The following is a 25,641-nucleotide window of genomic DNA, read 5'->3' as shown; positions in this document are numbered from 1 at the left end:
GCGTTTGTAAACCATGTTTTCCGCCAAAATAAAAGCTTGATGCTGGTTCCATCAAAATAAAACATCATGTGCTTATCTCTTTCAAGTATAGAAATAAGTACAAAACTAATGGCTATTACTGTCATGGGATTAATATTATAACTATTATGTAGACACTGTAACTAAAAGAGGTTTTAATTTTTCTTTGTTTAATTTGCACACTGAATATGGGTTGAAGCTGTTCATTTTGAACTCTAAAAGTGCACCAGATTGATGAATTTAACATTAAAATGCACAAAATGTTCTTCCGGGGGTGCATGCCCCCCGAACCCCCCTAGAAGGAACAAGGTCCACTCACCACAGTTTTACCAAAAATCCTGTGAGGAACACTGGTATTGCTATGTCAATACAGCTTATAGCTTGTTTTCGGATTCATCACTATGGATGTATAGTTCAATTGTATTAATAAATGACAATTTTGTAGTAATTTCATCTGTTAACTCTCACTCATTCCTACTCACTCAATACATGGCATTAGTGGTTTTAAGGAATAGAATTTGGTATTCATATTCAAGGGCGTGCAAAGATGGGTGGTGTATATGATCATATGTAGTGGACCAGTCTGAGCCAAAATGCCAGGGCCGAATTTTTTGGAGGTGGCGGGGGAAACAACCCTCTCCAATATTTTAGCTTTATATTTTAGGGGGAAAAAATAGATTGTAAAAAGCCACTGCAAAAATAAGTGTTGCCTTGAATATGTTAAAAAAAAAATTAAGATACTTTTAAAAAATAATGTTTTTATATTTTATAATATATTTATCTTATAAAATACTCCATGCTCACTTAATGGGAGTCACAAAATTAGAGACTGATTAGTCGCAAATATTAGAGACTGTGCTTTCAGGGGTTTTTTTTTATATTTCTTTTCCAGCTATATCTATCAGTGATCCTTTCTTCAGTGGCAATCAGTCATCTTGGATGTCATTTCCTCCCATCAATATAAGGCACAGAACCCATCTGCAGCTGCAGTTTCAAACACTTTCACCTGAGGGCATCATATTCTACACCGCACGGTACCCGAGCAGTCGGTCCGGTAAGGCAGCATCTTGATTGGTTACATTTATGCAAAATTAAAGCATTTAAGTGTATCTTTAATGCATATTCAAGTGGTTGTCATGTTATGTAAGCCTAATCAAATGTGAATAAAAACACAAACAAAGGGAGATGATTTCAGAAGTTTTGTGGTGAACAAAAGGCTATGAATTAAAGGCAGAATTCACCCAAAAATTATAATTCTTTCATTAATTACTCACACTCATGTCGTTCCAAACCCGTAAGACTTTAGTTCATCTTCAGAAAACAAATGAAGATCTCTTTGCTGAAATCTGAGAGATTTCTGTCCCTCCATTGACAGCCACGCAACTACTTCTTTGACGCTTCAAAAAGTTCATAAAGAGATCGTAAACTAATCCATATGAACTGAGCGGTTTAGTCCAAATGTGTGTGAGTAATTAATGATAGATTTTTTTATTCTAATCCTTAATGTAAATGAACATTATAGAACAATCCCTTTAACATTATCCTCTACTCTCTCCCAAGGTGATTTCCTCAGTGTATCCCTGTCAGCTGGATTTGTGCAGCTCCGCTATAATCTGGGAAACGAAACGATTGTATTACAGTCTCCAAAAGAAGTCGATGTGACTGGCAGGAAGTGGCACACAGTGAAGACTGGGAGAGAGGGCAACCGCGGCTTCCTCATTCTAGACGATGAAACCGTGACCAGGAACTCTTCGGAGGGCACGAGCACTCTGGATGTTGGCACAAATATTTTCATTGGGGGCGTGTCTTTCCTGAACACAGTGTCCCCGGATGCAGTGGACAAAGACCCAGTGGGATTCACAGGCGGCATTCGAGAGGTCATAGTTAACGGACATGACCTTGATCTTACAGAGACGGGTGCGCTCGACGGAGTCAATGTTGGCGACTGGGACGGGACAGCGTGTGGGTATAAGGTTTGCATGAACGGTGGCTACTGCCATCCAGCGGGCCTTTCTTCATTCATGTGTATTTGCCCCTCGTTGTGGACCGGTTTACGGTGCCAACAGTCCATTCATTGTGTCAACAGTCTTTGTCAACACGGTTCTCTCTGTGTCAATACGTCTGCTTCATATTCATGTATGTGTTCTTTGGGATGGATTGGGACTTACTGTGACCAAGAAGTTACATTGAGGACTATAAAGTTTATTGGAAACTCGTATTTAAAATACAACGATCCAAAGTACATCTCTAGGAATTTGATGTACACCGAGGTTTCACTTAATTTTTCCACTTCAGCAGAGGACGGTTTGATCATGTGGATGGGGAAAGCAGGGAGTGAAGACGATGACCATCTTGCGGTTGGGCTGCAGGACGGTTATCTGAAGGTTTCGGTCAATCTTGGTGAGAGAACCGCTCTTCCTCTTGTGTACCAAAACACGTTCTGCTGTAATCACTGGAATTATCTGTTAATTATTCACAACCGAACTCTCATCCAGGTCTATGTGAATGATGAAAGAGTCATTTTTGAAGACATTGATCCCTTTGAACGGTATGTAGCAGTAAATTATGGAGGGGTGATTTATTTTGGGGGTTTTGAATTAAATAGAGATGTGGCGTCCGTTACATCTGGTGTTTTTACTAAAGGGTTTGATGGGAGTATTAAAGATGTTTTCTTGTATCAGGACATCAGACAGCTACAGTTTCATCAAACCAGTGAAGGTTTCAATGTCTATCAAGGTGAAGAGTAGAAAAAATGATTGTGCTTATTGTTGTATATATTTGATTTTAGGTATTCACATCTAGGATAGAATACGCAATGAGTCTCAACAAGTACACTAAATGGCACAATCACAGTGCTAGTTTTCAAGAGTTGAAATCTGTTGTGTATTATTGGCATGATAAAATGATGCTGTCACAGAGATGTGAGGTTGTAGAAGTGATCCTGCATCAGTGATGACTATAAAAGGGACAAGAATACCCTCCATCTCAAAATCACCATGCATTTGTTGTTTGAAAGAAGAAAATGAAGAGATGAACATGATAACAGGACTGTTGCATATTTGTGCCTCTTATTGAAGGTCAAGCTGGTATATTGTTAAAGTGATGTCTAGTTTTGTTGATTATGCCACAAAATAGGGCTTTAAAATGTAATTTTCTTTCAGCCAATAAGTGTTCTGAAATATTGGGTTTGCCGTTTTTTGTTACCCTATTAGTCTGTAAAGTTTAAAACCATAATCTGTGTGATTTTTCTTATAACAAATAAACAAAATGTAATAAATTGTATTGTGGTTTATGGTGGATACACTTCCATTTCCCATGTTGATCAAATACATACACACTAATATATTACTGTTCAAAAGTTCAGGGTCAGTAAGGTTTATTTAAACTTTTAATCAGCATGGATTCATTGGAATGATAAATTACCTTATATATTAATATATATATAAAACTAGAACAGTTATTTTAAAATACATTACAATATTCCTTTTTTTCTTTCCCCAAACTTTTGTGTGTGTGTGTGTGTGTAAATAAATGGCATTTATACCTTTAATGGGACCTCATTTAGTTTCAGGTTCATCCTGTACTTTACCCCAAAAGTAGTTTTTTTTTAATTGCTTTTTTTTTGTCATTGTGAAATACAGGACCTTTTTCTGTGATCGCAGGTGTTATTTTTAATTACAGTGCATGACAATAAAAAATGAGCCTCTTTAAAAAACAAAGACTTTCATTTCAGTCGCTTTACTAACAATAAAAACATTTTATTATGAACTGTACATAAACAATGTGCTGAATATGCACATTTCTGTTGTGTGACAAGCCAAAATGTACAAAGAAATATTTGTCACCTGAAACATAGAAAATACTTAAGAAGCCAATTTAGAAAAATTAAAACAGAAAAATAAAAAGTGAAGCAAAAGAAGCTGTTCTCATCAACCATGGGATGTCGTGTCTCATGGCAACAGTAGTTTCATTTTCTGGACAACCAGCTGCTTGTGAAGATAATGTTAGTGGATACTTGAAAAGCCAGGTAAGGAAAATGTACAATTAAAAACAAATATCTTTAAGATTTCAAAAAGAAATGGTGCTAGCTGCTTTTCATACAAAAATCATTTTGCAACTTTATAAATAGTTTTCTTCTACGGCGTTACAGATTTAAGGAAGGTGGAGCGGTTTGATGCCAAGATCACGAACGCCTGTCTCTCGAGTCCCTCTTGTGTTTCTCATAATCAGAGTCCCGCTTGTGTTTGTCTCTGTCCCGGTAATGGCTGCTGCTGTGGTGCCGTTCTCTCGGCCTCTCGTACCTGTCCTCTTTCGAATGGCGCTCTTTATGACTATGACTTCTGTCCCTGTGTTTTTCCCGATCCCTGTCGTAGTGCTTGCTTTTGTGATGGTGTTTGTCATAGTGGTCTCTTTCTTTATTGTCCTTCCTGTTGGTCTCTTCGTCTTTCCTGTAGGTCTCTTCGGAGCGTCTGGACGGCTTGTCGCCCAGGTCGCTGTAAGACTTCTCCGAACCCTTCTCGTCTTTGCTGAGGGGCGAAGAGGTCGGCAAGCTGGACTCGTATGTCAAAGAAGGTGCAGGGATAGTTTGGGGAGGGACGGCTTGAGACCACGGTGGAGCCAGTAAGCGAGGATCGCTTTGAGGGAACATCTGGGGAGGCGGCGGACCAGGAGGAAATGGGAAAGGTGGAGGACCCTGTGGTTGAAGGGGTAAGTAAGGTGCAGGATTGGCTGGAGGAGGGTAATATTGGGGATCAGGTGGACCGGCGTGGTACGAATGAAAAATGGGTGGACTGTAAATTTTAGGGTTAAAAGAAGGTGTCCTAGACTGCTTGAGACCTTCGTTCTTCCCAATGGATGAGATTGTGGTGATGGCTTGGATGTCCTCTATGGCTTTGCACTCTTCAGAGGGTTGCACAGATGGTTGCTGAGTAACTTTCTGCTGAAACTTTTCTGAATCGCTTTCCGATTGTTGCGGTTTTAACTCAGTAGGTTCAGCTGATGAAGACACTCTCTTTAAAATACCAGAAGGAGATGTCTTCAAAGTCTTGGTGGGACTTGATACGACTTCGTTTTTGGGAACAGAGCAAGAGCCATCAGTAACAGAGTCTTTCGATACATCCAATGAAGTGGTTTCGCTTGATTCTTGAGTAGCTGGTGCAGCTGTGCTGCTAGACTCTGTCTCCTCTTTGGGTTTAGCAGTTGCAAGAGAGGAAAGGAAACTCTCTGTTGAAACATCTGCAGGTTTGTCACTCAGAGAAAGTACGACTCCACTCTCTTTCTTTTCTGAGCTGGTCTCCAGACTCGAGCTGGGTGGCACCTGTTCAGTTTTAACAGCTTTGGGGTCTTTTTTCTTGATAACGAAGCGGTCAAGTCGAGAAGCACTGGCTGTAGGTTTAGGGTGGGTTGCTGCATGATTTTCACTGTCGACTGTTGGAGTCTTGGACACTGGTGTTGTAGAGTCACTCTTCAATTTGTCGCTTGAGGCTGATGCCGTGTTTCCAGGCAACTTTAGCACACCGGGAAGAAAGCGCAAAGAAACATTCTCTTCTGTCTCCATATCCAATATTGGTTCTTCATCGACTGACTTAATTAAATCTGCAGTGTCTTTTTTCCGTGTGCTCCCAGGACCGCTGTTAAAACCTCGCTCCACATCTTGAGCCACAGGAGGTTTCTGTGGGTAGTCGACCTGAGATTTGCTTTCTGCCAAGAAACTTGGAGCCTCACTGACATCGTTTGGCAGGATTACCCCAAAGTCCCTTTTCAGTCTCTGGCGGATGACCAATCCAAGAAGAAGATTCGGACGATTAGTCTCCAGTCCTACAATGTGGAGCATCACGATTAATTTTAAATATTTTGTTGCAAAAATCCTACAAATCCTACAATTGAACCTGCCAATAAAGTCTTACCTGGACCATCAAACGGAACAATCTGGTGGGGAATTTTTTCCGTGGAGCCGAGAGGAATAAGATACATGTCTTTAACTGGTTTGCGATTGTTGGCAACAACGCCGTATCTTCTACGGCTGCTAAAATAGGCGTACAACAAAGTGTACGAGATCTCATCTTCTTCTGTGTCGGGGGTGAAGCGAATAACATAAATTTCCTGGGGAAAAAACATTTAAAAGTCACAAAAAGCTTGTTCAAATTGTCAAATAACAGATTATGACAAATCAAAGGATAAATCATTCCCACCTTTGTCCCAGAAGCACGGATTTTCTCAACATAGTCCCAGACTATTTGAGGGGAAATCCGTCCACCTACTTTGATGTTGTCCGGCAAATCCTGCAGACACAATTCGATATGCTTCTAATACAACAGTTCAAATGTGCGACTGACATATATAGGATGAATTTCAAATGTCACTTACCTGTGTTAGGGAGTCCAGTATTCCAGAGACAGGATAAACTTTTGTTAGAAACCTCGCCACAGCTGGCATATCAACAAAGCCGCCCCACAGATTCTCCAAGCTGCTGAGGAAAGTAGCTGTATCTTCTTTGCTACTCAGACCATCTGATCTATTTTAAGTATATAAATCAGAAAGAAACAATTTCATAAATATCCCTTGATGTCTTGTTTTGGGTTTGCTTGAATCATCTGCTTAATCAGAAATCTTACCTGGATTCAGGCAAAAAATTTAGGAGACCTTCCTCCATGGCTCTTAAAGACAGATCGTCCATTAGTGCTGATGTAGGTGTATTTGTGGAGTGCTGAGATTCGTCTGTCGCACTAGACTGCCTCCTCACAACTGTTGTAGCCACTTTGACCACCTTTGTAGCGGCTTCTTCTGTAGGTGGAGCCATGCGACCTTCACAGAAACATCCACAAACGTTTAAGAGTTCATTGTACCAGTAAAACATTCTACAACTTAAAAATACTAATAACTGCTCATTCTTTGCAACAAGTTTATTTTTAACAATGTTTAACAACTTTAACAATTTAGACTGTTCATTTTACATGCAAAGGAGTAGTTCCTTAATAGACTTAAGGCCCCGATATACTCAGTGAAGTTCTTTTTCGTTCTTTGCTTTGGGGTAAAACGGCGTTCGAAATACACGAGCAGCGATATACTGTTAACGAACATCTGACACCGCCCACATTGTTGAGAGCGAAGGTTAGATGAAAATGTAAATACGTGCTGCGCGCTTTCCTCTCAATAACAAAATAAACCAACAAAATTGAGAAAACGGCAAGCATTTTTTAAAGGGGAACTTGGCAACTATTTCAACTAAAAACCGTTTAGAAATCATTTGGATGGTTAAATAACCTGTTCTGGTGAAAATGGTGACTTTCCCCACTCCCCCCAGCGTTCCCAGGCAGAAAACCAAACGTTGCAACATGGGGACTAACGTCCCGGTAAGTTGGAAATAGGAAGTCTCGTGAGAAGCGAGAACGAGCGAGAAACACAAACTGCTTTACGGCAATTCGACATGAACACAATGTTACATGATACTGTGTATTGATGTATTACCCACCTCGGTAGACATAGCTCAACACGATAAAATTGTCCGGCTCCGATAATAACAACATAACATGAGCAGCGGTGGAAAGGGGGAGGAGGGTGCCACAAGTGAGTTTTTTTACGAAATATGAAATATTTGTTGTGAAATATGCACCCCACAGCTGTAGGGGGAGCTCGTTGAGAAAACACACGACATCAAAAGTGTAAATCAGTGAAGAAATGGCTAGAGTTGCCAAGTTCCCCTTTAATAAAAGCATAAGAAAAGCATCTGATCATAGTAACGTGGATTACACGAATTTGCACGAGCTCTGCAATTCGGCACTCCAGTAAAGTTAGGTCACGTTTATTTATATAGCACTTTATACAATAGATTGCTTAAAATCAAGCAGCTTTACTGTGTCTGTCTCGTTTCATCAGAAGTACAACTTCATTTTCTACTATAAAGCAGCTATCCAGTGTGCATGTTTTCACTCACGGACGTCTGATCGCAACGGACTCGTGAGGAGAAATGAAGCGGAAAAGATTCCACATGAAAGTAGGCGGAGCCTCCGTGCACACCAACCTATTACTTAATATTACTTAACAGCCGGAGCGAACTTTTCCGGAAAGTTCACTTTGGCAAGCTGTTTCGTACTCCCAAAACGAAGTTCGTATTGGCCTGCTTTTGTTCAAAATGACATCACATCAGGTCATTTTTCACTTTCACTTGAAGTACATCAGGGCCTTTAATTTATCAGCCTTTAATTACGATTTTCTTTTCTAACAAAAGTACACCTACGGGGATATTTTTTATTTTAGTATGTAGCCCATTTAACTCTCCACAAGAAAAACTTTTCAGAAGCTGAACTTTTATTTTAACGGTTTTACCTGTGCAGATTTTGCAGTTGAGGTCAAATAGATGAGACTTGTGCAAGTTGGTGGTATCTATAGATTTCTTGGGACTGTCAGGTTTAGTCTCAGGGTTTTTTTCTTCAGGCACTTCCGCAGCTTTCGGCACAGGCTCTGGCTGAAGATGCAGTAGGAAAACATTTTTTAAACCATTTTATTTTTCCTTGTTGGAAAAGCTGCTAAGAATGGAGCATAAATCTCACCTCCGCCTCTATGGCCTCTGGTGCTTTGGCAGGCTCCTGATTCTCAATTTCAATTTCCCCTTTGTGTGTGATTTTAGTAATGGGGCGTCTCTCTACTTCTCTCTGTTCTTTCTCAATCATTTCAATTGTCTGCCAACAGAAAGGTTAACAATCAATATAAATCAACATAAAAATCTGACTATAAAATTTCTATTCTAATGAACAAATATGTCCTGCTGAAAATAGTCTGCATAGTTCACTTCACTAAGTAGGTTAAACACTTTGCAAATGCCATTTTATGTTGTCTACCAAAAATTAAACTCTGATATTTTGGAAATGCAACAGAGCTATAATGTTTTACTAACATGTCGATTCTCTCTTTGTCTCCAAGCAGCCAGTTCCTTAGAGGCCAGCTCTTCTGCAGTCATACGCACCAAATCAGCAGGGGAAACTTCCCCCTTGAGTACTCGCTTGAATAACACCTGCAAAAGAATTTCATTTTCACAGCATTAGATTTGGCTAGAAATGCCTGCTTTCCCTAGAAATACTTTCATTGAAAAGAGCTTGCACAGAAAATTCTTACATTATTTTTTGAATCTTTCAGGTTGAAAGTCAAACTTCTGTATTTATTTTTGTATTTGCTGTCAACACCCTGAAAGAGAGCAAAAAGCTCCTTCTCTGTCCTTCTGGCCAACTCAGCAGGCTTGTCCGATGAAACCTTCAAATCAGACTCCTTCAGTCTATTAGACGAGAGATGAGAGGATAAACGCTGAACAACTGAACATTACACACGTAATATAAACAAGAGGCAGACAGTTCTAAGGAAAAGCTATTGACTGGCTTTACTGGCAATCAACCAAAAATCACATTCACACACCGTTTCAAGAGAATCTCCTCCAGCGAGTCCCGAACGTTTCGTCTGATATGTCCAGTGGACGGTTTCTTTGAGCTAACGTGAGATATTTTAACTTTCTTCGACTCATGCTTCACATTTGGTCCTGCAAAAAATACAACTTCAAATTATTATAGGTAATAATAATTTACAATTAACAATGATACTTTAAAATGTATAATTATTCATTTAAGATTTTTTTTTTTAATAACTAACATTCACTTTTTTTCATTTTTTTATGATAATGTATAAAATAACTGATGGAAATATCCATACCCCTGGAATCTTCTGAGGGTCGTCTTTCTCCTACCTCCTACATAAAACAAAACAAAAAGGTTTAAAAAAATAAAAAATACTACAATATAGTACAATGACATTTAAGTAAGACAAACTCAAGTGGCCATATCAGTAGTTGTTGCAGATTTGTACGTGAGTGTGTAACACCAGTCCATGTGCACACACCGTTCACCTACAATGAGTGAAAGCTAACTAACCCCTTTACACCCATGTGTAAAAAAGATTGAGAGTCAAATATATACAAACCCTTTTAAAGAAAGCCGGTGGATACCACAAATCAAAAGCTAAATCAGAAAGGGCAGAACAAAATATGACTTTGTAAATCTGCCACAAGCAACCATCAAATAATTAAATGATCATGTTTTTTTTTTCTTCACTAGATTGATATAGAACATATCATATTCTATGTTTCTTCCAATTAAACGTGGCACATCATACATTTTTGTTATTTTGATCCCTTGAGGACCAATTAGGCTATAATGTTTTAGAAGTTTTTGAGCCAGAGTTTCCATTAGAACAAACTCAATTCCTTTCAATTCCTCATTTGAGGCAATGACACGCTACTGCTAATTTGAAGACAATTTCAAGCACAAACTCACTTAGGGTGTTCTCACACCTAGTTTGTTTGAACCCTCCAAACTCTCTTGGAGCGGTTCAGCTTGTTTATGTAAACAAATCAAGTGATCTCAGACCCCCCTAAAGGGACCAAAAAACGAACCATACTGAGTCTGAGTAAATTTCGTTTGTGGTTCGATTTCTTTGTTCTTCTCGATCTTCTCAGTTCTCGCACATGCATCATGGTGCTCTCGTGAACTCAAAGGCCCACACAGAAGAAAATTAATAGTTGAATAGTCGTTATTTTTGTTTTTGGCGCGCAAAAAGTATTCTCGTTGCTTGATAAACTTAATGTTGAGCCACTGTAGACACTTGGACTATTTTAACAATGTCTTTAACTTTTCTGGACCGCCAGAATGAAACTGCCTCGAAGCCTATGAAGGAGTGAGCCAGCTCTCAGATTTCATCAAAAATATCTTAATTTGTGTTCCGAAGAAGAACGAAAATCTTACGGGGTTGGAACAACATGAGGGTGAGTAATTACTGACAGAATTTTCATTTTTGGGTGAACTAACCCTTTAATTAAAGCAACAAAAGAGAAAATCACACACTGATCTTCACTGAAAAACTTCAGTAGCTTAAATAAGAATCAATGTAGCCTATAATTTTTACATGTTTACTCAATTTTATATTTGAATGGTGCTGTTATATACACCTACTGTGGCTGAAAAAATAAAGCACTGTTTATTTCATTTGTATAGTATGTTTTGTATTTGTAATGTGCAGCTTTGTTCTTATTTTTTATAACAAAGATAAAATGAAATAAATATTTTTATCTTCGCCCACTATAGCCTACATGGGTCTGTCTTTCATTTTTCTGTTATATTTTGTTACCTTGCAAGGCTAAGTTTTTAAATCGGGACATAAGTGTAGCAGTACTGCTCAGTCACTTGCAAAATAGTAAAAACAACATGAAAAGAATCAAGTTTTTTTTTTTTTTACAAGTAAAAAAGTAGGCTACATGAGCACCCGTGACAAACTGTGTTGATGTGGGGAATCCGCTGCTACAACAACCTGGATGAAATTTTGGGTGCATGCGCTTGTGCTTGTCTGACAGATGCTGTCGAAGTGGAAGTGTGCACATGCAAAATGCACAGAAAGCTGAGATCTAGCCTAAGTTCTTTTGAGGTTGTGGTGTGAACAAGAAAAGGTCAAAAAGGGTCTGAGATCACTTCAGTGCAGAAGAGGATCAAAAAAGGAACCGGGTTCTCTTTTGAGTCCACTATATTGTGAACACCAAAAGGACTGAGGTCACTTTCGGCTGGTTCGCTTTCTGGTTCACTTTGTGAAACGGGTTTAGTTCTTTTAAAATTAACTATATGTGAAAACACCCTTATATGATTATAAGGAAGAGTAATTATCCAGTAATGTCTATACTTTCATGCATGTTTGTTACACAAGGCTTTAGAAGTAAAAAATAAAATAATTAAAGCTACTTAATTCATAAGTACTTCCCACAACTCTTTGATTTTTATGATGACAAATGGTATTGGATGACTTGTTTGCTTACTTTTCGGAACGGTCGTATTCCACCTGCGGTGACCGACTGCTGGGGTCTTTGTTTATGTTTAGCAGATAACTTGTCATCTGACTGCTCTGTGGTCTGGGCACCGGTTTTCCCTCCCTCTTCAGCACAGCACTTCAAGCACACATAATCCTGGTCCTCCTTTTCCATCTGCTGAACTTTAGCCAGATCCAGACCCACACAATCCCCATGAAACCAGTCATCGCAGCGGCCGCAGCCCACCATGAACCTATTCAAACAAACAGACAACAGCAGTGTTTATGAAACTCACAGGTCTGTCTGCAGCCCATCACTTTGAGCAAATACATACGCCTCGTTCGCGTGAATTATTTTATTAGTGCTTTTTGTGCATTCACGCGTTTGACGCGAATTCGCGTCTGCCGCCCGAGTTGAAAAATCTGAACTTCTGCGTCAATTCGCGCCGTGTTAACCAATCAGGAGCCTGCTTGCTGCTGTCACGTGGTGAAGTGACAGTTTATAATGTTATTTTATGTTTGGCCTCAATAAATTATTTTGTAATATGACTAAAATGCACAACAATAAAGCAAATCTTTCACATAAAAACTCGATTTCAATATATGAGAGATACTCATTTTGTATTGAATGCTATTTATTCCATATCTATTCTAGATTATATGAAACAGTATTAATCTAATGTAAAGACAACAAACAAAATTTAGTGTATACAAAAAAAAAAAGAAAAAAAAAAGGCAGATTAGGTGGGTGCGGGCGAGGGTGAACCTCGCGCCGGGCTGTACAGCGCGGGCTCGTCAGGCAGCGACCACTCGAGGCCGAGGCCTTATACGGCCTACGCTGTCCTCGTCAGCGTCCTCACCGTTAGATCCACCAAACCTAGCTCCTGGAGCAAATTGTGAAACTCCTGAAACCCTCCGGAGGGTCTGGTGGACCCGAGTACAGCGACGATGTCCCCTACGCAGCTGTTTCTGCTCTCCAGAGCATATACGAGCGGTGACTCTCTCGATTAATGCTAATGCTCGATAAACATCTAAAAAAGATGGCCGCCAACGGGTTTCGAAACTTTCGCCGCTGACGTGTGTAAATTTTGCTTCAAACTTTTGTTTTTTACACAATTTGAATTAACACAAAGTGGTCAAGCGTATAACTAGACGCGGCAGGCGCGAATTTGATGCGCTATTCGCGTCCGGTGTGAACGCACAGTTAGAGTAGTTCACTTTCAAATAAAAATGTCCTGATAATTTACTCACCCCCATGTCATCCAAGATGTCCATGTCTTTCTTTCCTCAGTCGAAAAGAAATGAAGGTTTTTGATGAAAACATTACAGGATTTTTCTCCATATAATGGACTTCAATGGCAACCAACGGTTTGAAGGTTCAAATGTCTCAGTCTCAATGCAGCTTCAAAGGCTTGACACAATCCCAGCCGAGAAATAAGGGTCTTATCTAGCGAAACGATCTGTAATTTTCTAAAAATAAGTAAAAATTAAATACTTTTTAAACAAATGCCCGACTTGTACTATCTCTGAGATGTGCCACGCATTACGTCATCACGTTGGAAAGGTTACGTGTGACGTAGTACCGACCCAGTGTTTACAAGTTTGGAGTAGGAGGACTGTTCAAAATTATTGTATGTTGAATGACACATTAATATGTATTTGTGTCAGTTTGTTTAAAATGGTCCTTACATGTGCATATCCTGGATGTTTAACGATGTCACGTGACCTTTCCAACGTGATGACGTAATGTGTGGCGCATCTCAGAGATGGAACAAAATGGGCATTTGTAATTAAAAAGTATACAATTATTTATTGTCTAGAAAATTTTGGATCGTTTCGCTAGATAAGACCCTTATTTCTCGACTGGGATCGTGTTGAGCCTTTGAATCTGCATTGAGACTGACATTTGAACCTTCAAACCGTTGGTTGCAATTGAAGTCCATTACATAGAGAAAAATCCTGTAATGTTTTCCTCAAAAACCTTAATTTTTTTTTCGACTGAAGAAAGAAAGACATGGACATCTTGGATGACATGGGGGTGAGTGAATTATCAGGACATTTTTATTTGAAAGTGAACTAATCCTTTAAGTGAGGATTTTTTCTTACAACCAATTTTAAATTTCAAAGAGGCATGCATTGATATTAAAATTGATACTGATAAGTCGATACTCTGTGTTTACTGATATTAAAATTCTATAATTTGTCTAAACATATCCATCCATCTATCTTCCGCTTATCCGGGGCCAGGTCGCAGGGGCAGCAGTCTAAGTACAGATGTCCAGACTTCACTCTCCCTAGACACTTCCTCCAGCTCTTCCGGGGGAATACCGAGGCGTTTCCCAGGCCAGCCGGGAGACATAAACCCTCCAGCGTGTCATAGGTCTTCCCCCGGGTCTCCTCCCACTGGGACGCACCCGGAACACCTCCCCGGGAAGGCGTCCAGGAGGCATCCAGAACAGATGCCCGAGCCACCTCAGCTAGCTCCTCTCGATGTGGAGAAGCAGCGGCTCTACTCTGAGCTCCTCCCGAGTGACCGAGCTCCTCACCCTATCTCTAAGGGAGCGCCCAGCCACCCTGCGGAGAAAGCTCATTTAGGCCGCCTGTATCCGGGATCTTGTCCTTTCAGTTATGACCCACAACTCATGACCATAGGTGATAGTAGGAACGCAGATCGACCAGTAATTCGAGGGCTTCGTATTGCAGCTCAGCTCCTTTTTCACCACGATAGATCGGTACATCGATCGCGTTACTGCAGAAGCTGCACCGATCCGTCTGTCAATCTCCCGTTCCATCCGTCCCTCACTCGTCAACAAGTACCCAAGATACTTAAACTTCTCCACTTGAGGCAGGAACTCTCCACTAACCTGAAGCGGGCAAGCCACCCTTTTCCGACTGAGAACCATGGCCTCGGACTTGGAGGTGCTGATTCTCATCCCAGCCGCTTCACATTTGGCTGCAAACCGTCCCAGTGCAAAGTGAAGGTCCTGGTCTGATGAGGCCAACATGACAACATCATCTGCAAAAAGCAGAGACGAAATTGTGTGGTCTCCAAACCGGACACCCTCCTGCCCCTGGCTGCGCCTAGAAATTCTGTCCATAAAAATTATGAACAGAATCGGTGACAAAGGGCAGCCTTCAGCTTGGGTGATGGACAAGTCCACCTCCGAGCCCTCGGCTTCCTCAATGGAAGACGTTTCGGTGGGATTGAGGAGATCCTCAAAGGTTTTTTCCCACCGTCCGACGATATCCCCAGTGAGGTCAACAGCAACCCACCTCCACTGTAAATAGTGTTGGTAGGGCACTGCTTCCCCGTTCTGAGGCGCCGGATGGTTTATCAGAATCTCTTCAAGGCCAACCGGTAGTCCTTCTCCATGGCCTCACCGAACTCCTCCCAGGCCTGAGTTTTTGCCTCTATAACCACCCGGGCTAAGGCCTTAGGAGTCCCACAAGCCAGCCAGGCCCGATAGGACTCATTCTTCAGCTTGACGGCATCCCTTACTTCTGGTGTCCACCACCGGGTTCTGGGATTGCCGCCTCGACAGGCACCGGAGACCTTACGGCCACAGCTCAGAGTGGCCACGTCGACAATGGAGGTGGGGAGGACATTGTCCCAGACGCCATCGGGATCCGCTCGGAGCTCCGCCGGAGGTGGGAGTTGAAGATCTCTCTGACAGGGGACTCGGCCAAACGTTCCCAACAGACCCTCACAGTACGTTTGGGTCTGCCGAGTCCAGCTTCCTCCCCCGCCATCGGATCCAACTCACCACCAGGTGGTTATCAGTTGACAGCTCCGCCCCTCTCTTCACCCGAGTGTCCAAGACATACGGCCGTAGGTCGGATGAAATGACCACAAAGTCGATCATCGACCTCCAACCTAGGGTGTCCTGGTGCCACGTGCACTGATGGACACCCTTATGCGTGAACATGGTGTTCATTATGGACAAGCTGTGACTAGCACAGAAGTCCAATAACAGAACACCACTCGGGTTCAGATCATGGGGGCCATTCCTCCCAATCACGCCTTTCCAGGTGTCACTGTCGCTGTAGAACGACGGAGTCCCCAGTCGGAGCACTTTCCAGAGACTCCAAGTGGACAGGGGGCCGGGGGGCCGGGGTGAACTCCAACACATGACGGATGAGCAGGAGGATTATAAGCAAACCCACAACAGCCCGCCACCTCTTACCATGGGCAACTCCAGAGTGGTAGAGAGTCCCGCCTCTCTCAAAGAGTATGACTCCAGAGCCCAAGCTGCGCGTGGAGGTGAGCCCGACTGTCTCTAGTCGGTACCTCTCAACCTCCCGCACACACTCAGACTCCTTACCCGCCAGCGAGGTAACGTTCCTAAAGCCAGTTTCCGTGTCCAGAGATCGGGTCGTCGGCCCCCTACAGTTCCTCCTGCAGGTGGCGAGCCCACGGGAGGGTGGCCCCACGTCGCTCGTTCGGGGGGAGGCCTGGCCACCAGACGCCCGCATGCAAGCCAACCCAGGGCCTGGTTCCAGGGTGTCTAAATATATGCTACACTAAAATCAATAGTTTTAAATTGCCCCATTATGTTGTTTTTTTTATATTACCTTTCATTTAGTGTGTAATATATCTGTTTGGGAAAGTAAAAGGTCTGCAAAGTTCACGACAAATAGTTGTTATAAGTTATTGTCTCCTAAAAGAAAGAACCGATTCTGAACTGCCTGAAATGAGTCGTCAGTAACCTTTATAGGTTTTCGACATGTCAAGAAAATGCTGTTTTCAGCGCTGCGAATCCACTTTGCATGCACTTCCAAAGGATGTGGAATTGATACGGAAAACCCGACACCATCGTTACTGTTTGAATCACTATGGACCAAGTGTTGAGAAAGCCTCTGGAGCTGAAATTTAGATATGGTAATGACCGTTTCACTGCCAACCCGCGTTTTCACAACAGACTGGGCCATCTGACCAATCAGAGCAGAGTAGCTCATGGAAAGGAGGGGTTTAGAGGGACTGAATCTTCTAAACAAACCGTTTTCAGACTCTGAAAACTGAGGTGGTGCGCAATGTATATTGATCAAATTAAATTGTTTTTGACCTTGGATGCCTATAAACCTATTGTAGGAGACTCAATAACAAAATTATAAATCTTTAAAATAGCATATTAGGGGCACTTTAAATGCTGCAACTGAGTTTAGGCACCACAACAATATGATGTACAGTATGAAAAATAGTTATACATTTTGAGATTATATTTAACTGAGTTATTAATTTAATAGCATTTTTAAAGATTAGCTTTAAATGAGTTTTATATGATTGCAAAGATAATCTAAATGCAAAAATTAACAAGTACAATTGAATATCAATAAAACAAAACGAATTATGACCATGAGATTGGATTTAGAAATAAAAGTCGACATACCGGTTGTTGTGAGGTTTCTTACATAATCCACAGTGTTTGCTGGGGTCCCACACAGTCTCGCTTTCAGGAGGAGGTTCGCCCTCGGTTTCCTTCTTCACCACTGGGGCATTATCAGGGATAAACAGCTGCGGCTCCTCTATCGAGATACTCCTAGAGTTTCTGCTCTTATGTCTATGCTGGATCTTCTCCGCCTTCTTGATCTTGACCTTCTCCTGCTCCTCATCCCCTTGGCTGTTTGTCACAGGCGGGTTTGTTTTGTTTACCAGAGTGGGAGAAGTTTGTGGCTTTTTCGGAGGGTGAGGAGACTGCACTGACTTGACACCAGGGCCAGAAACAGACGATGGTTTGCGACTGATGGCCGGGGAAACTGGGACAGACGGGCTTGTGGTTTGATGCACAGGATTTCCATCCTGAATCTTTTGTATTTTTGAGGGTGATTTAGGAGCGAGTGGCCCTCCTGGGCGTTTCAAGCCCACCATACCAGGCTTCCCCTTGTGATTTTCTGGTCGGCTCGTATGCATTTTTTTGTCTCTGGGTTGTCTGGACACTTTCTGTAAGAGCCCTGGCCTGGTGAGATGAGACGGCTTGTTTTTGGCAGCAGACAGAGCCTGTTTGTGTTTCAGAAGCTTTTTGACAGCTGGCTGAACTGCTGTGCCGTTCTTGTTCCCCTTTTTGTGCTCACTTGGCTTTTGGGTCTTGATTTGGTCATTGATTTTTCCATCTCTTGGTGTTACATTGTTCATATTGGGCTTGAGCGACAAGGTGCTATTAGTGTCTTGTACTTCATTAGGGTTCACATACGGCCCAAAATCCATAGGCATGTCATCGCTAGTGGGCTGGCCAACGCTCACTTCCCCAACAACCTCTTGTGTGGAATTATCAAGTTCTTGTGCACCTTCATCTTGATTTTGTCCCAAATCCAATGTGAGGCCATCAGCAGTGATGGCATCCTCTTGGAAGCCCAAAGACTGAAGGTCGCTCGTGCTAAATGATCCAAACGCATGTGACGGTCCAGGAAGCAGTTCAATTTTATAGCCCCCTACAGTAACAGTTAATCGCCGTAACACAACAACTGGATTCATCGAGGAGTCAACCTCATGGATTCCAAAACGACGGCTGAGCAGAGCTTCCCTTTTTGCAGCAAGGCTTTTATCTCCATCCGAATTTCCGCTGCATGTTGACTCTTGTTCGTTACTCTCGGTTGCTTTTGGTACAGGACCTGGGCGTCTGCCTCTGACTCGACCGCGGCTCGCTGAAAGAGAAAAATGGTGTCAATACACTCATGAGCAGTCAAACAGACAGCAAATAGGCAAAAATATTGGTTCCAGGAAAACCCAATAAATTCTCAGGCATGGCTAATATCCCAATGCATCAGACATTTAAACCACATCAAAAGACGCCAAAAGGAGAGTGCCAAAATTTCCAGTTATAAATATTTTAATTAATAATATTTGTCTTTTTGGGTGGGCAGACATTCACTTGTAGCATCATATACAGTGAAATGCCACCAGTCAGAAAAATGTGCAATATTTATTCTACATGTATTGCCACATAGAGGTCTTCTAATGGTTTTCCACATTAGTAAAAGTTGCTAAAAGACAAAGGAACAATAGAAGACTTTGGGCTGGTTTCACAGACACAGTTAGGACATTTAAGTTGCTTTTATAAGCATGTCCTGGAAGAAGAAAAAACATTACTGGTGTGCATCTTGAGACAAAACAATGGCACTGACATATTTTAAGAAATGTCAGTGAAAGTTGCTTTCAGTTAAAACAGCTCAAACATGAATTTTACTTTGAGACTAGGCTTAAACCTTGTCTGTGAAACCGGAGGTGTGAGTGCCATTTAAAAACGGTTTTCATTTTAAAAAGTTCATAAAAATAATATATAAAAAATAATAAAAATCATTAAGTTGACATTTTAATATTTATTTTGATTTTATTGTTAGAATGAAATAATAAATCACTAAATAATTTAGAATGCAACTTTAAAAAAAGCTTTTGCTAATTACTTTATTTACTAATAGAGTAAAAAAAAAAAAAAAAAGTATGGATAGTTGATTCAGCAGATTCAAAACAATCCAAATAAATTCACCCAGTTGTGTCCCTGTCCCTTATGTTATGTGCACCTGTTTGTCGTCTCTGTAGATGACTTGCATGTCTCCTGCCCCGTGAGAAGCTGGACTGACTGTGCTCTCCATCAGATGGACTCTGACTAACACCTGCTGTTGTCATGTCATGATCTGCAAAACGCACTGTCGAAGTTAATTGCAAACTCTTTTTTAAATTTTTTATTAAACTACAGACTTCAAAAGCAACTACTGTACCTGCTGAGCTTCCAAGCTTAAAATTGACATCTTCATTTTCTAGAAGATGAAACTGGGCACTAGCAGATCCAAACATTGGATCTTTGTCACTGAGCATGTTCTTCAGTGAATCTTCGGGGTGACCGTGACCCGTTTCAAACTCATCACTTGCTTCACATTCCAGGTTCTGTCCGAGCAGCAAGGAATCATCCAATTGGTCACTGGGAACCAGATGATTGAATTGACCACCAACTATATCCATGAATGCCTGCACTGTACGGTTTGCTCTGGAAAAGACAAGAATTATAAATGTATCTTTATCACTTTAGCATAATCTTCTAAGATGTACTATTTTGACAAATAAGTTGGATTGATGACATGCTCCATACAGTTCTCTAACTACTTCTGACAAAAAAAAAGCATAATCCCGCAGTTTGACTGCCATTCAAGTAAAATCTTAACACAAATGTATTGCAAACCAAACAGAGATATAGGGGAGGTCGAGGCTAGTTGTCACAGAGTCTGTATCTCAGAAACTACAAGTCCAAAGTCCAAATGCACAAATGTTTGTTTACTCTAGCAAACGTTTTATATGTTGATTTAAACCTATTTTCTTCCATTAAAATTTTAAAATTAGAATTACTAAATATAAGTTTATACGTCTTTATTTATTCTGTCCTCCAAACTAAATTCAATATTATATAAAAAATGTTTGTGTTTTTAGTTAACTGTATTTTGTTTTCCTAGACAATAATAACGTTCAATAGCTTTGGAAATATCTTCAAAAGCATTTTTGTAGCCAAGATTTCAAGGTTTTTTAACATTTATTAAACCACTTCAAATAACACATATATACAGTATATTCTCACCAAAAAAAATTAAATAATTTTAAGCCAGTAATTTATATATTTTGCTGCAGTAGGAAAACTCAAAAAAAAAACAAAAAAAAGTTTACATTTCCTTTTCCTAACATTCCTTGTCATCAATTGTAATAATCCAGTGTGATTAAGGAGTCTGACAGTTTGCTCCACACAAAGATCTGATCTCACCATCATCGAGTCCATCTGGGATTACACGAAGAAACAGAAAAAACTGGCTTGAAGAAACCTACATCCAAAACTGCAGAACTGTGAAAAGTTTTAGGCACTTAGAAGTGCTGAGAAAAATTGAGAATGCTTTCAAAAATGATGCCATAAATAAATTGTATTTATCAATTAACTTCTGTTAACAAAAATCAAATCAATATTTGGTGTGACCACCCTTTGCATTTAACAGGTACACTTGCATAGTTTTACAGGTAGCTGTAGGTTTCATCAAGTGTCTTGGAGACACCGCCACAATTCTTCTGGACTTAGTCTGTCTCCGTTTTTTCTGTTTCTTCATTTAATCACAGATAGACTCGTTGATGTCGAGATCAGATCTCTGCGTGGAGCTCTGGCTGTTGTCAGACTCCTTGTGCATACAAAAGTCTCGCTGGATTACAACAATAAATGGCAAAAGGAATGTGTGGAAATGTAAACTGATATTTCCTACTGACACACTACAGCAAAAAGATATAAATAACTGACTTAAAACCATTTTTTGCGTGAAAATACTAACGTGCCAATGACATTGCACAGTACTGTATATATGTATACATATAAATTCCCTTACTTCAGCAGCTTTTAAAAAGTTTAAAATTTCAAATCATTTTAAATGCCACAAAACTTGAAGCATCTTTAAAAAAAATTTTTAAAAAAATAAACAAAGTATGTGCTTATACATACAGAAATATTCACTGGAGTAAAACGTGACAACTAGCCCCGCTCTCCCCTACTTGTAACAACAACCACACAACTTCTTGCAAATAAATAAGAGCAAGCAAACAGATAATGGCATCAGGTGTCAAACTGTTATAAGTATAGAATACAAACACTTTATATTGGAACTGCAAGAGTGCCGAATGTTTTAATGTTTCAAATTAAACCTTTTAAAGTCTTATTCACAGGCATTCACGGTAACGTTAGACTGGTAAGGGCCACTGGTGTTTATATTTTGGCTAAAGGTCGGCTCACGTGCACAGACAGCTAGCGCATGCGGCCTTGAACTGCTCGCACATTGTTTGACCCTCTATGAACAGAGACGACAGCTTAAGAAGCCGCTTCGGCTTGTGCAAAAGATGCTTTCGTCGTTTAGGCAACGCAGGGTGTCAAAAACCCTCACAAAACAAACACACCATCGCTTCCGCGAGCACCAGGGGGCCTTTAGCAACCAGCCTTCGTGTATCTCACGCGCTTACTGGTCCGAAATAAACCCACTTTAATCAACAACATGAGTTTGACAATCCCCCATAAAAGTGCATATAAAATTACCGCCACAATCGACGCGGTTTTTGCACAAACTCGCCTCGAGTCTGGAGTTGCGTCGCGTGCACGAAGGCCTCGCGCTTAACTTACGAAGAGCGTGCACGCCCACTCCGCGCGAGATGCAAGATAAAACACTCACCGCGTTTGTCACTGTGATCGAAGAGCCCGCGCATAATTGGAGAAGGAATAGTATTATCGCTTACGGTGTTGGGACGCCATATGGGTTGCTGTTGTCGTTAATGCCACAACCTTTTCCGCTTGAGAACTGCGGTGGGACACAAGTAGTGCTTCCTGTTGACCCTCTGAGCCAGCAAACAACTCGCCGTGATGTGCTGGATCTATCGGCAGGGAGCAGTGTGATCGAGCGCTGGGCTTCTTCTTCTTTTGGCGTTTTATGGCGGTTGGCAAACAAACGATAGGTGCATTCCCGCCACCTACTGGGGCGTAGGACCACAATAAATGTAGGACTAAATAAATAAATAAAATCCTAAATCCTATTAAACAGATCTACCTTTCTTAAGTATCTCATTAATGCATTATATGTTTTATGATGATTCAAGCCATTATTCAGCAGTGTTTTCCTATACCCATTTCTCTCCATTTTTTTCCAACATAAATACCCTTTCATTTTCATAAGCAGTTCAATATATTAGTAGCCTACATGCTCTAAGTTTCTGCTTTAGCTCTAGTCGTTTCCATTCAGATGTTCTTTTTACTCATAGATGTGTATAGATGTGTATATGTAGATGCCTCATTAGGCTGCCGCATTAGATATTCATATGTGGAATAAAATCTGGAAACTTCCTCATAAATATTTAATCACAAACAAAATCAAAGAAATTTCACTTAAACTCGTTTATAAATATTACCCATGTAATTATTATCTTGTGAACAGATTTAATTGTGATATTGATACATTTTGTGGTCTGCATGATGAAACATTTTTATTTTTTATTATTAGGCCTATGCTTCAACAACACAAACAAAAAGGTACATTAACAAATCTCTCCATATCACTGCAGTTGTTCATCCTTAGGTTGAGCATAGCTAGTACAAATAGCAGAAAACTCATAATAGAACAAACAAATAATTAAATAAAAGAAATACAAAAAAGAAATAAAATGAAGAGTAAATCAATCAAAAGGGGCTTTTTAAATTAATTTAAACGTATAAGAGAAATCAATTTAAGGGCTTTCTGATTTTTTACAAATTTTTAAAGATTTGTACAAGAGTTTAACCTCATTCATCCACTGATTAAAGTTGGGTTTAGATTTAAACCATCTGCATTTATGAATGAAAAACTTTCCAACATAACAAGAAATTAATAACAAACTCACAATCTTTGTTTTCCAGGCAGACATAATGAAACATTTTATCATTTATTTTGGAGTTGTCCTCATTCAGTTTGTTTTTGGTCACATCTCTGTTCCTCATATCATGCCCAGCTTTCAACTGTGCTTTAAAAATGTGTTATTTGGTTTTTTTTCTTTTAAGGTATATGTTACTTAATTAACCTGCTACTTCTTTTAGCTAAATTAGTATTAATAAATATAAATTTGGAGGAAATAAGCCTTTTTTTAAATTTATTTTAAGATCAGAAATTCAACAATACCTAAACACAATATTGGGTTTGAAAAATAAGAAAGCTGCAAAGTGTGTTTCAATCTATGAGCATTTTCACATTTTTGTTTAAATTTTACTGTTTTTTAACTGTTTCTTCATATATTTGTCTTTTTTTTTTTTTTACCCCCCCCCCCCCCCTGACTGTAGTTGTAATTCTTTAAAATCAATAAAAATTTATTTAAAAAAAAATTATATTCATCATAGATATTCATACATGCATACAAACTTTGACCTGTGGAGGGCAGTAATACGCTTTTTTTTTACAAAAATTAAACATTTACAACTATAACATGACATCCAAAAAAGATGGTAACTAAAAAGATTGGGTTTAAAATACATAAAGAAAAAGAAAAGAAGGAAGAAAACATTAGGCAAATATACAATCATATTGATTTAAATAAAAATAAAGAAAATAAACAAATAAATCATTGATTATTACTTAAAGAAAGAAGACAGCATATAACATTTCAAGAAGCGTCAAATCTTTTAGAGTAGAATAGAGTAATCACACGATAACAAAAAACACAAACCTCTAACCTTTTAAAAAAAAAATATTGTATGGTATGAAGAACCATATTGAGTCCGATTTAAGTGAAAGCTCCTGATCCATTTTACTTTAAAAGTGTAATTTTAATTTTTTTTATTTTTTTTTTTTATCCAAAAGCACAAAACCACCTTCATTTACAAGAAGTAGAAGTAGTACAAGCTGATAGACAGCAAGTGGCAGTAATACAACTTTTTGGATGCCAACTGCCATAAAACACCAAGAAGAAGAAGCCTACATTTATTTATGTTCCGTACGTCATTGGGCTGTGACCATAGCATAGACAGTAAAAGAAACGTGACGTGGGGTCTTCAAAGTGTGTGTGAAATCATTCTGCTGTTGTCACGGTGTAGTTTAAAGTAAAGTCAACTTTTCGAAAGCATGTGGATTCCGAACGGTGAGTGACACGTATTCATAAACGACACAAAACAAATGTACGTCTGTGTTGCGTCGTTTGTTTTTAAATCCTTTATATTTTACTTTTTTAGCTGCCACCATCATTGGGGTTACAGCCGGGGCTGGTAAGTAGCATTCTAGACCGGTTTAAAAACAAAATCAGCAGGGTTCATGTAGATAATGCTTGTTAGAACAATAAATTAAATGATAAATGCTTTTTTTTTTTCCTCTATTTATTTTCACGTTGATTAGCTGGTGCCGTTGCCTTGACCCCGCTTGCGCTCTCCTTGGCTGGGTTCAGCGCCGCCGGGATCGCGGCCGGTTCTGTGGGAGCTGGCATGATGTCATCAGCTGCAGTCGCCAGCGGGGGAGGAGTGGCTGCGGGGAGTCTGGTCGCAGTGCTCCAGTCTGCAGGTATTTTTTTTTTTTTTTACTAAAAGTTAAAAGGGAGTTGTTTTCTGGTGTTGGCTAACCCTTCAATAAGACTATAAAAGCCTTAATAAGAGAAAAACAATTGAACAAACCTGTATTGAAAATGATTAGCTAAACTGATTTTATGAATAATAGTGCCTGATTAATATACATGGAATGTTTTTGTATTGTAATTACAAGTTTGGAAGCTACTACACCCGTTTTATGCGTCATTGTGCAGCAAGGCGGTTTCGGTGATTGATGTCATAGGAGTTTTGTTCTCTCTCTCAGGTGCTGCGGGGCTGTCTGCTGCTGCAACAGCTGGTGTGGCGTCTGTGGGTGGCGCTGCAGGGGGGCTGTTTGGAGGAGCTGTTGGTTTGCTGAAGAGGATGAGGAGATAAGAAATGTCCATTGAGCTTCTGATCGCAAACACTGACAAAAGCTGCGTCCCAATTCAAGGGCTGCACAACTGTTCTTGTCGCCTAGAAACTGGAGCTATGTTTCCATCACTTTGTTTTCACAGGAAACAAAGGACACATTTGGAGGCTGCATTTGTCCTTCAAAGGATGCAGCCTCTGAATTGGGACGCCGCAATAGTCAGTGCAGCTTTGCAATAATGTTGAAAAAATACCAGCTAAATTGAGCATCTTGCGAAGCAGCAGAAAAAACTGACATTGCATGAAAGGTGTTTGGAAGCAGCCTCTGTGTGTATATGTAATTGTGTGTTCTTGTAATTGTAATTTTAATTTTATTACATTTTGAAAATAAGAATGTAAGCAC

At 40.1% G+C, this 25,641-nt stretch overlaps 3 protein-coding genes across 4 annotated transcripts; 2 read left to right on the top strand and 1 right to left on the bottom strand.

The window, feature by feature from the left end:
* Positions 1 to 947: 947 nt before the first annotated feature.
* Positions 948 to 3,611, top strand: LOC309491713 (protein eyes shut homolog). Its single transcript, XM_082190750.1, has 2 exons — positions 948 to 1,072; positions 1,579 to 3,611. The coding sequence occupies exons 1-2, from the start codon at positions 958 to 960 to the stop codon at positions 2,763 to 2,765; spliced, it is 1,302 nt and encodes a 433-aa protein (XP_082046876.1). The 5' UTR covers positions 948 to 957; the 3' UTR covers positions 2,766 to 3,611.
* Positions 3,612 to 3,755: 144 nt separating this feature from the next.
* On the bottom strand, positions 3,756 to 22,217 carry LOC309491712 (PHD finger protein 3-like). 2 transcript variants are annotated; one of them, XM_082190749.1, is made up of 16 exons: positions 22,091 to 22,217; positions 19,564 to 19,829; positions 19,366 to 19,479; positions 17,238 to 18,489; positions 11,861 to 12,104; positions 9,715 to 9,751; positions 9,424 to 9,544; positions 9,130 to 9,286; positions 8,912 to 9,028; positions 8,568 to 8,696; positions 8,344 to 8,482; positions 6,633 to 6,822; positions 6,385 to 6,532; positions 6,210 to 6,299; positions 5,925 to 6,120; positions 3,756 to 5,835 (listed from the first exon to the last, which is right to left on the bottom strand). In XM_082190749.1, the coding sequence occupies exons 2-16, from the start codon at positions 19,802 to 19,804 to the stop codon at positions 4,202 to 4,204; spliced, it is 4,809 nt and encodes a 1,602-aa protein (XP_082046875.1). In that variant the 5' UTR covers positions 19,805 to 19,829; positions 22,091 to 22,217; the 3' UTR covers positions 3,756 to 4,201. The 2 variants fall into 2 exon arrangements, with proteins under 2 accessions (XP_082046875.1, XP_082046874.1); XM_082190748.1 differs by having other exon boundaries at positions 22,027 to 22,183.
* Positions 22,218 to 24,284: 2,067 nt separating this feature from the next.
* On the top strand, positions 24,285 to 25,635 carry LOC309491714 (uncharacterized protein). The gene is made up of 4 exons (XM_082190751.1): positions 24,285 to 24,451; positions 24,543 to 24,575; positions 24,703 to 24,864; positions 25,153 to 25,635. The coding sequence occupies exons 1-4, from the start codon at positions 24,436 to 24,438 to the stop codon at positions 25,260 to 25,262; spliced, it is 321 nt and encodes a 106-aa protein (XP_082046877.1). The 5' UTR covers positions 24,285 to 24,435; the 3' UTR covers positions 25,263 to 25,635.
* Positions 25,636 to 25,641: the final 6 nt, after the last annotated feature.

This window comes from Leuciscus leuciscus, assembly GCF_965113295.1.
Source record: "Leuciscus leuciscus genome assembly, contig: HAP1_SCAFFOLD_469, whole genome shotgun sequence".
Classification (NCBI taxonomy): Eukaryota; Metazoa; Chordata; class Actinopteri; order Cypriniformes; family Leuciscidae; genus Leuciscus; species Leuciscus leuciscus.
Note: the sequence above shows the minus strand (reverse complement) of the source record. Positions and strands in the feature narration are given on the sequence as shown.

Coding starts and splice junctions, on each gene's coding strand:
- LOC309491713 (XM_082190750.1), top strand. CDS start 958: ATGTCATTTCCTCCCATCAATATAAGGCACAGAACCCATCTGCAGCTG. Junction 1,073..1,578: donor GTACCCGAGCAGTCGGTCCG/GTAAGGCAGCAT, acceptor CTCTCTCCCAAG/GTGATTTCCTCAGTGTATCC.
- LOC309491712 (XM_082190749.1), bottom strand. CDS start 19,804: ATGGATATAGTTGGTGGTCAATTCAATCATCTGGTTCCCAGTGACCAA. Junction 18,490..19,365: donor TCTACAGAGACGACAAACAG/GTGCACATAACA, acceptor TTTCTCTTTCAG/CGAGCCGCGGTCGAGTCAGA. Junction 9,545..9,714: donor ACCCTCAGAAGATTCCAGGG/GTATGGATATTT, acceptor TATTTTTTGCAG/GACCAAATGTGAAGCATGAG.
- LOC309491714 (XM_082190751.1), top strand. Junction 24,576..24,702: donor TGGGGTTACAGCCGGGGCTG/GTAAGTAGCATT, acceptor CACGTTGATTAG/CTGGTGCCGTTGCCTTGACC. Junction 24,865..25,152: donor CGCAGTGCTCCAGTCTGCAG/GTATTTTTTTTT, acceptor TCTCTCTCTCAG/GTGCTGCGGGGCTGTCTGCT.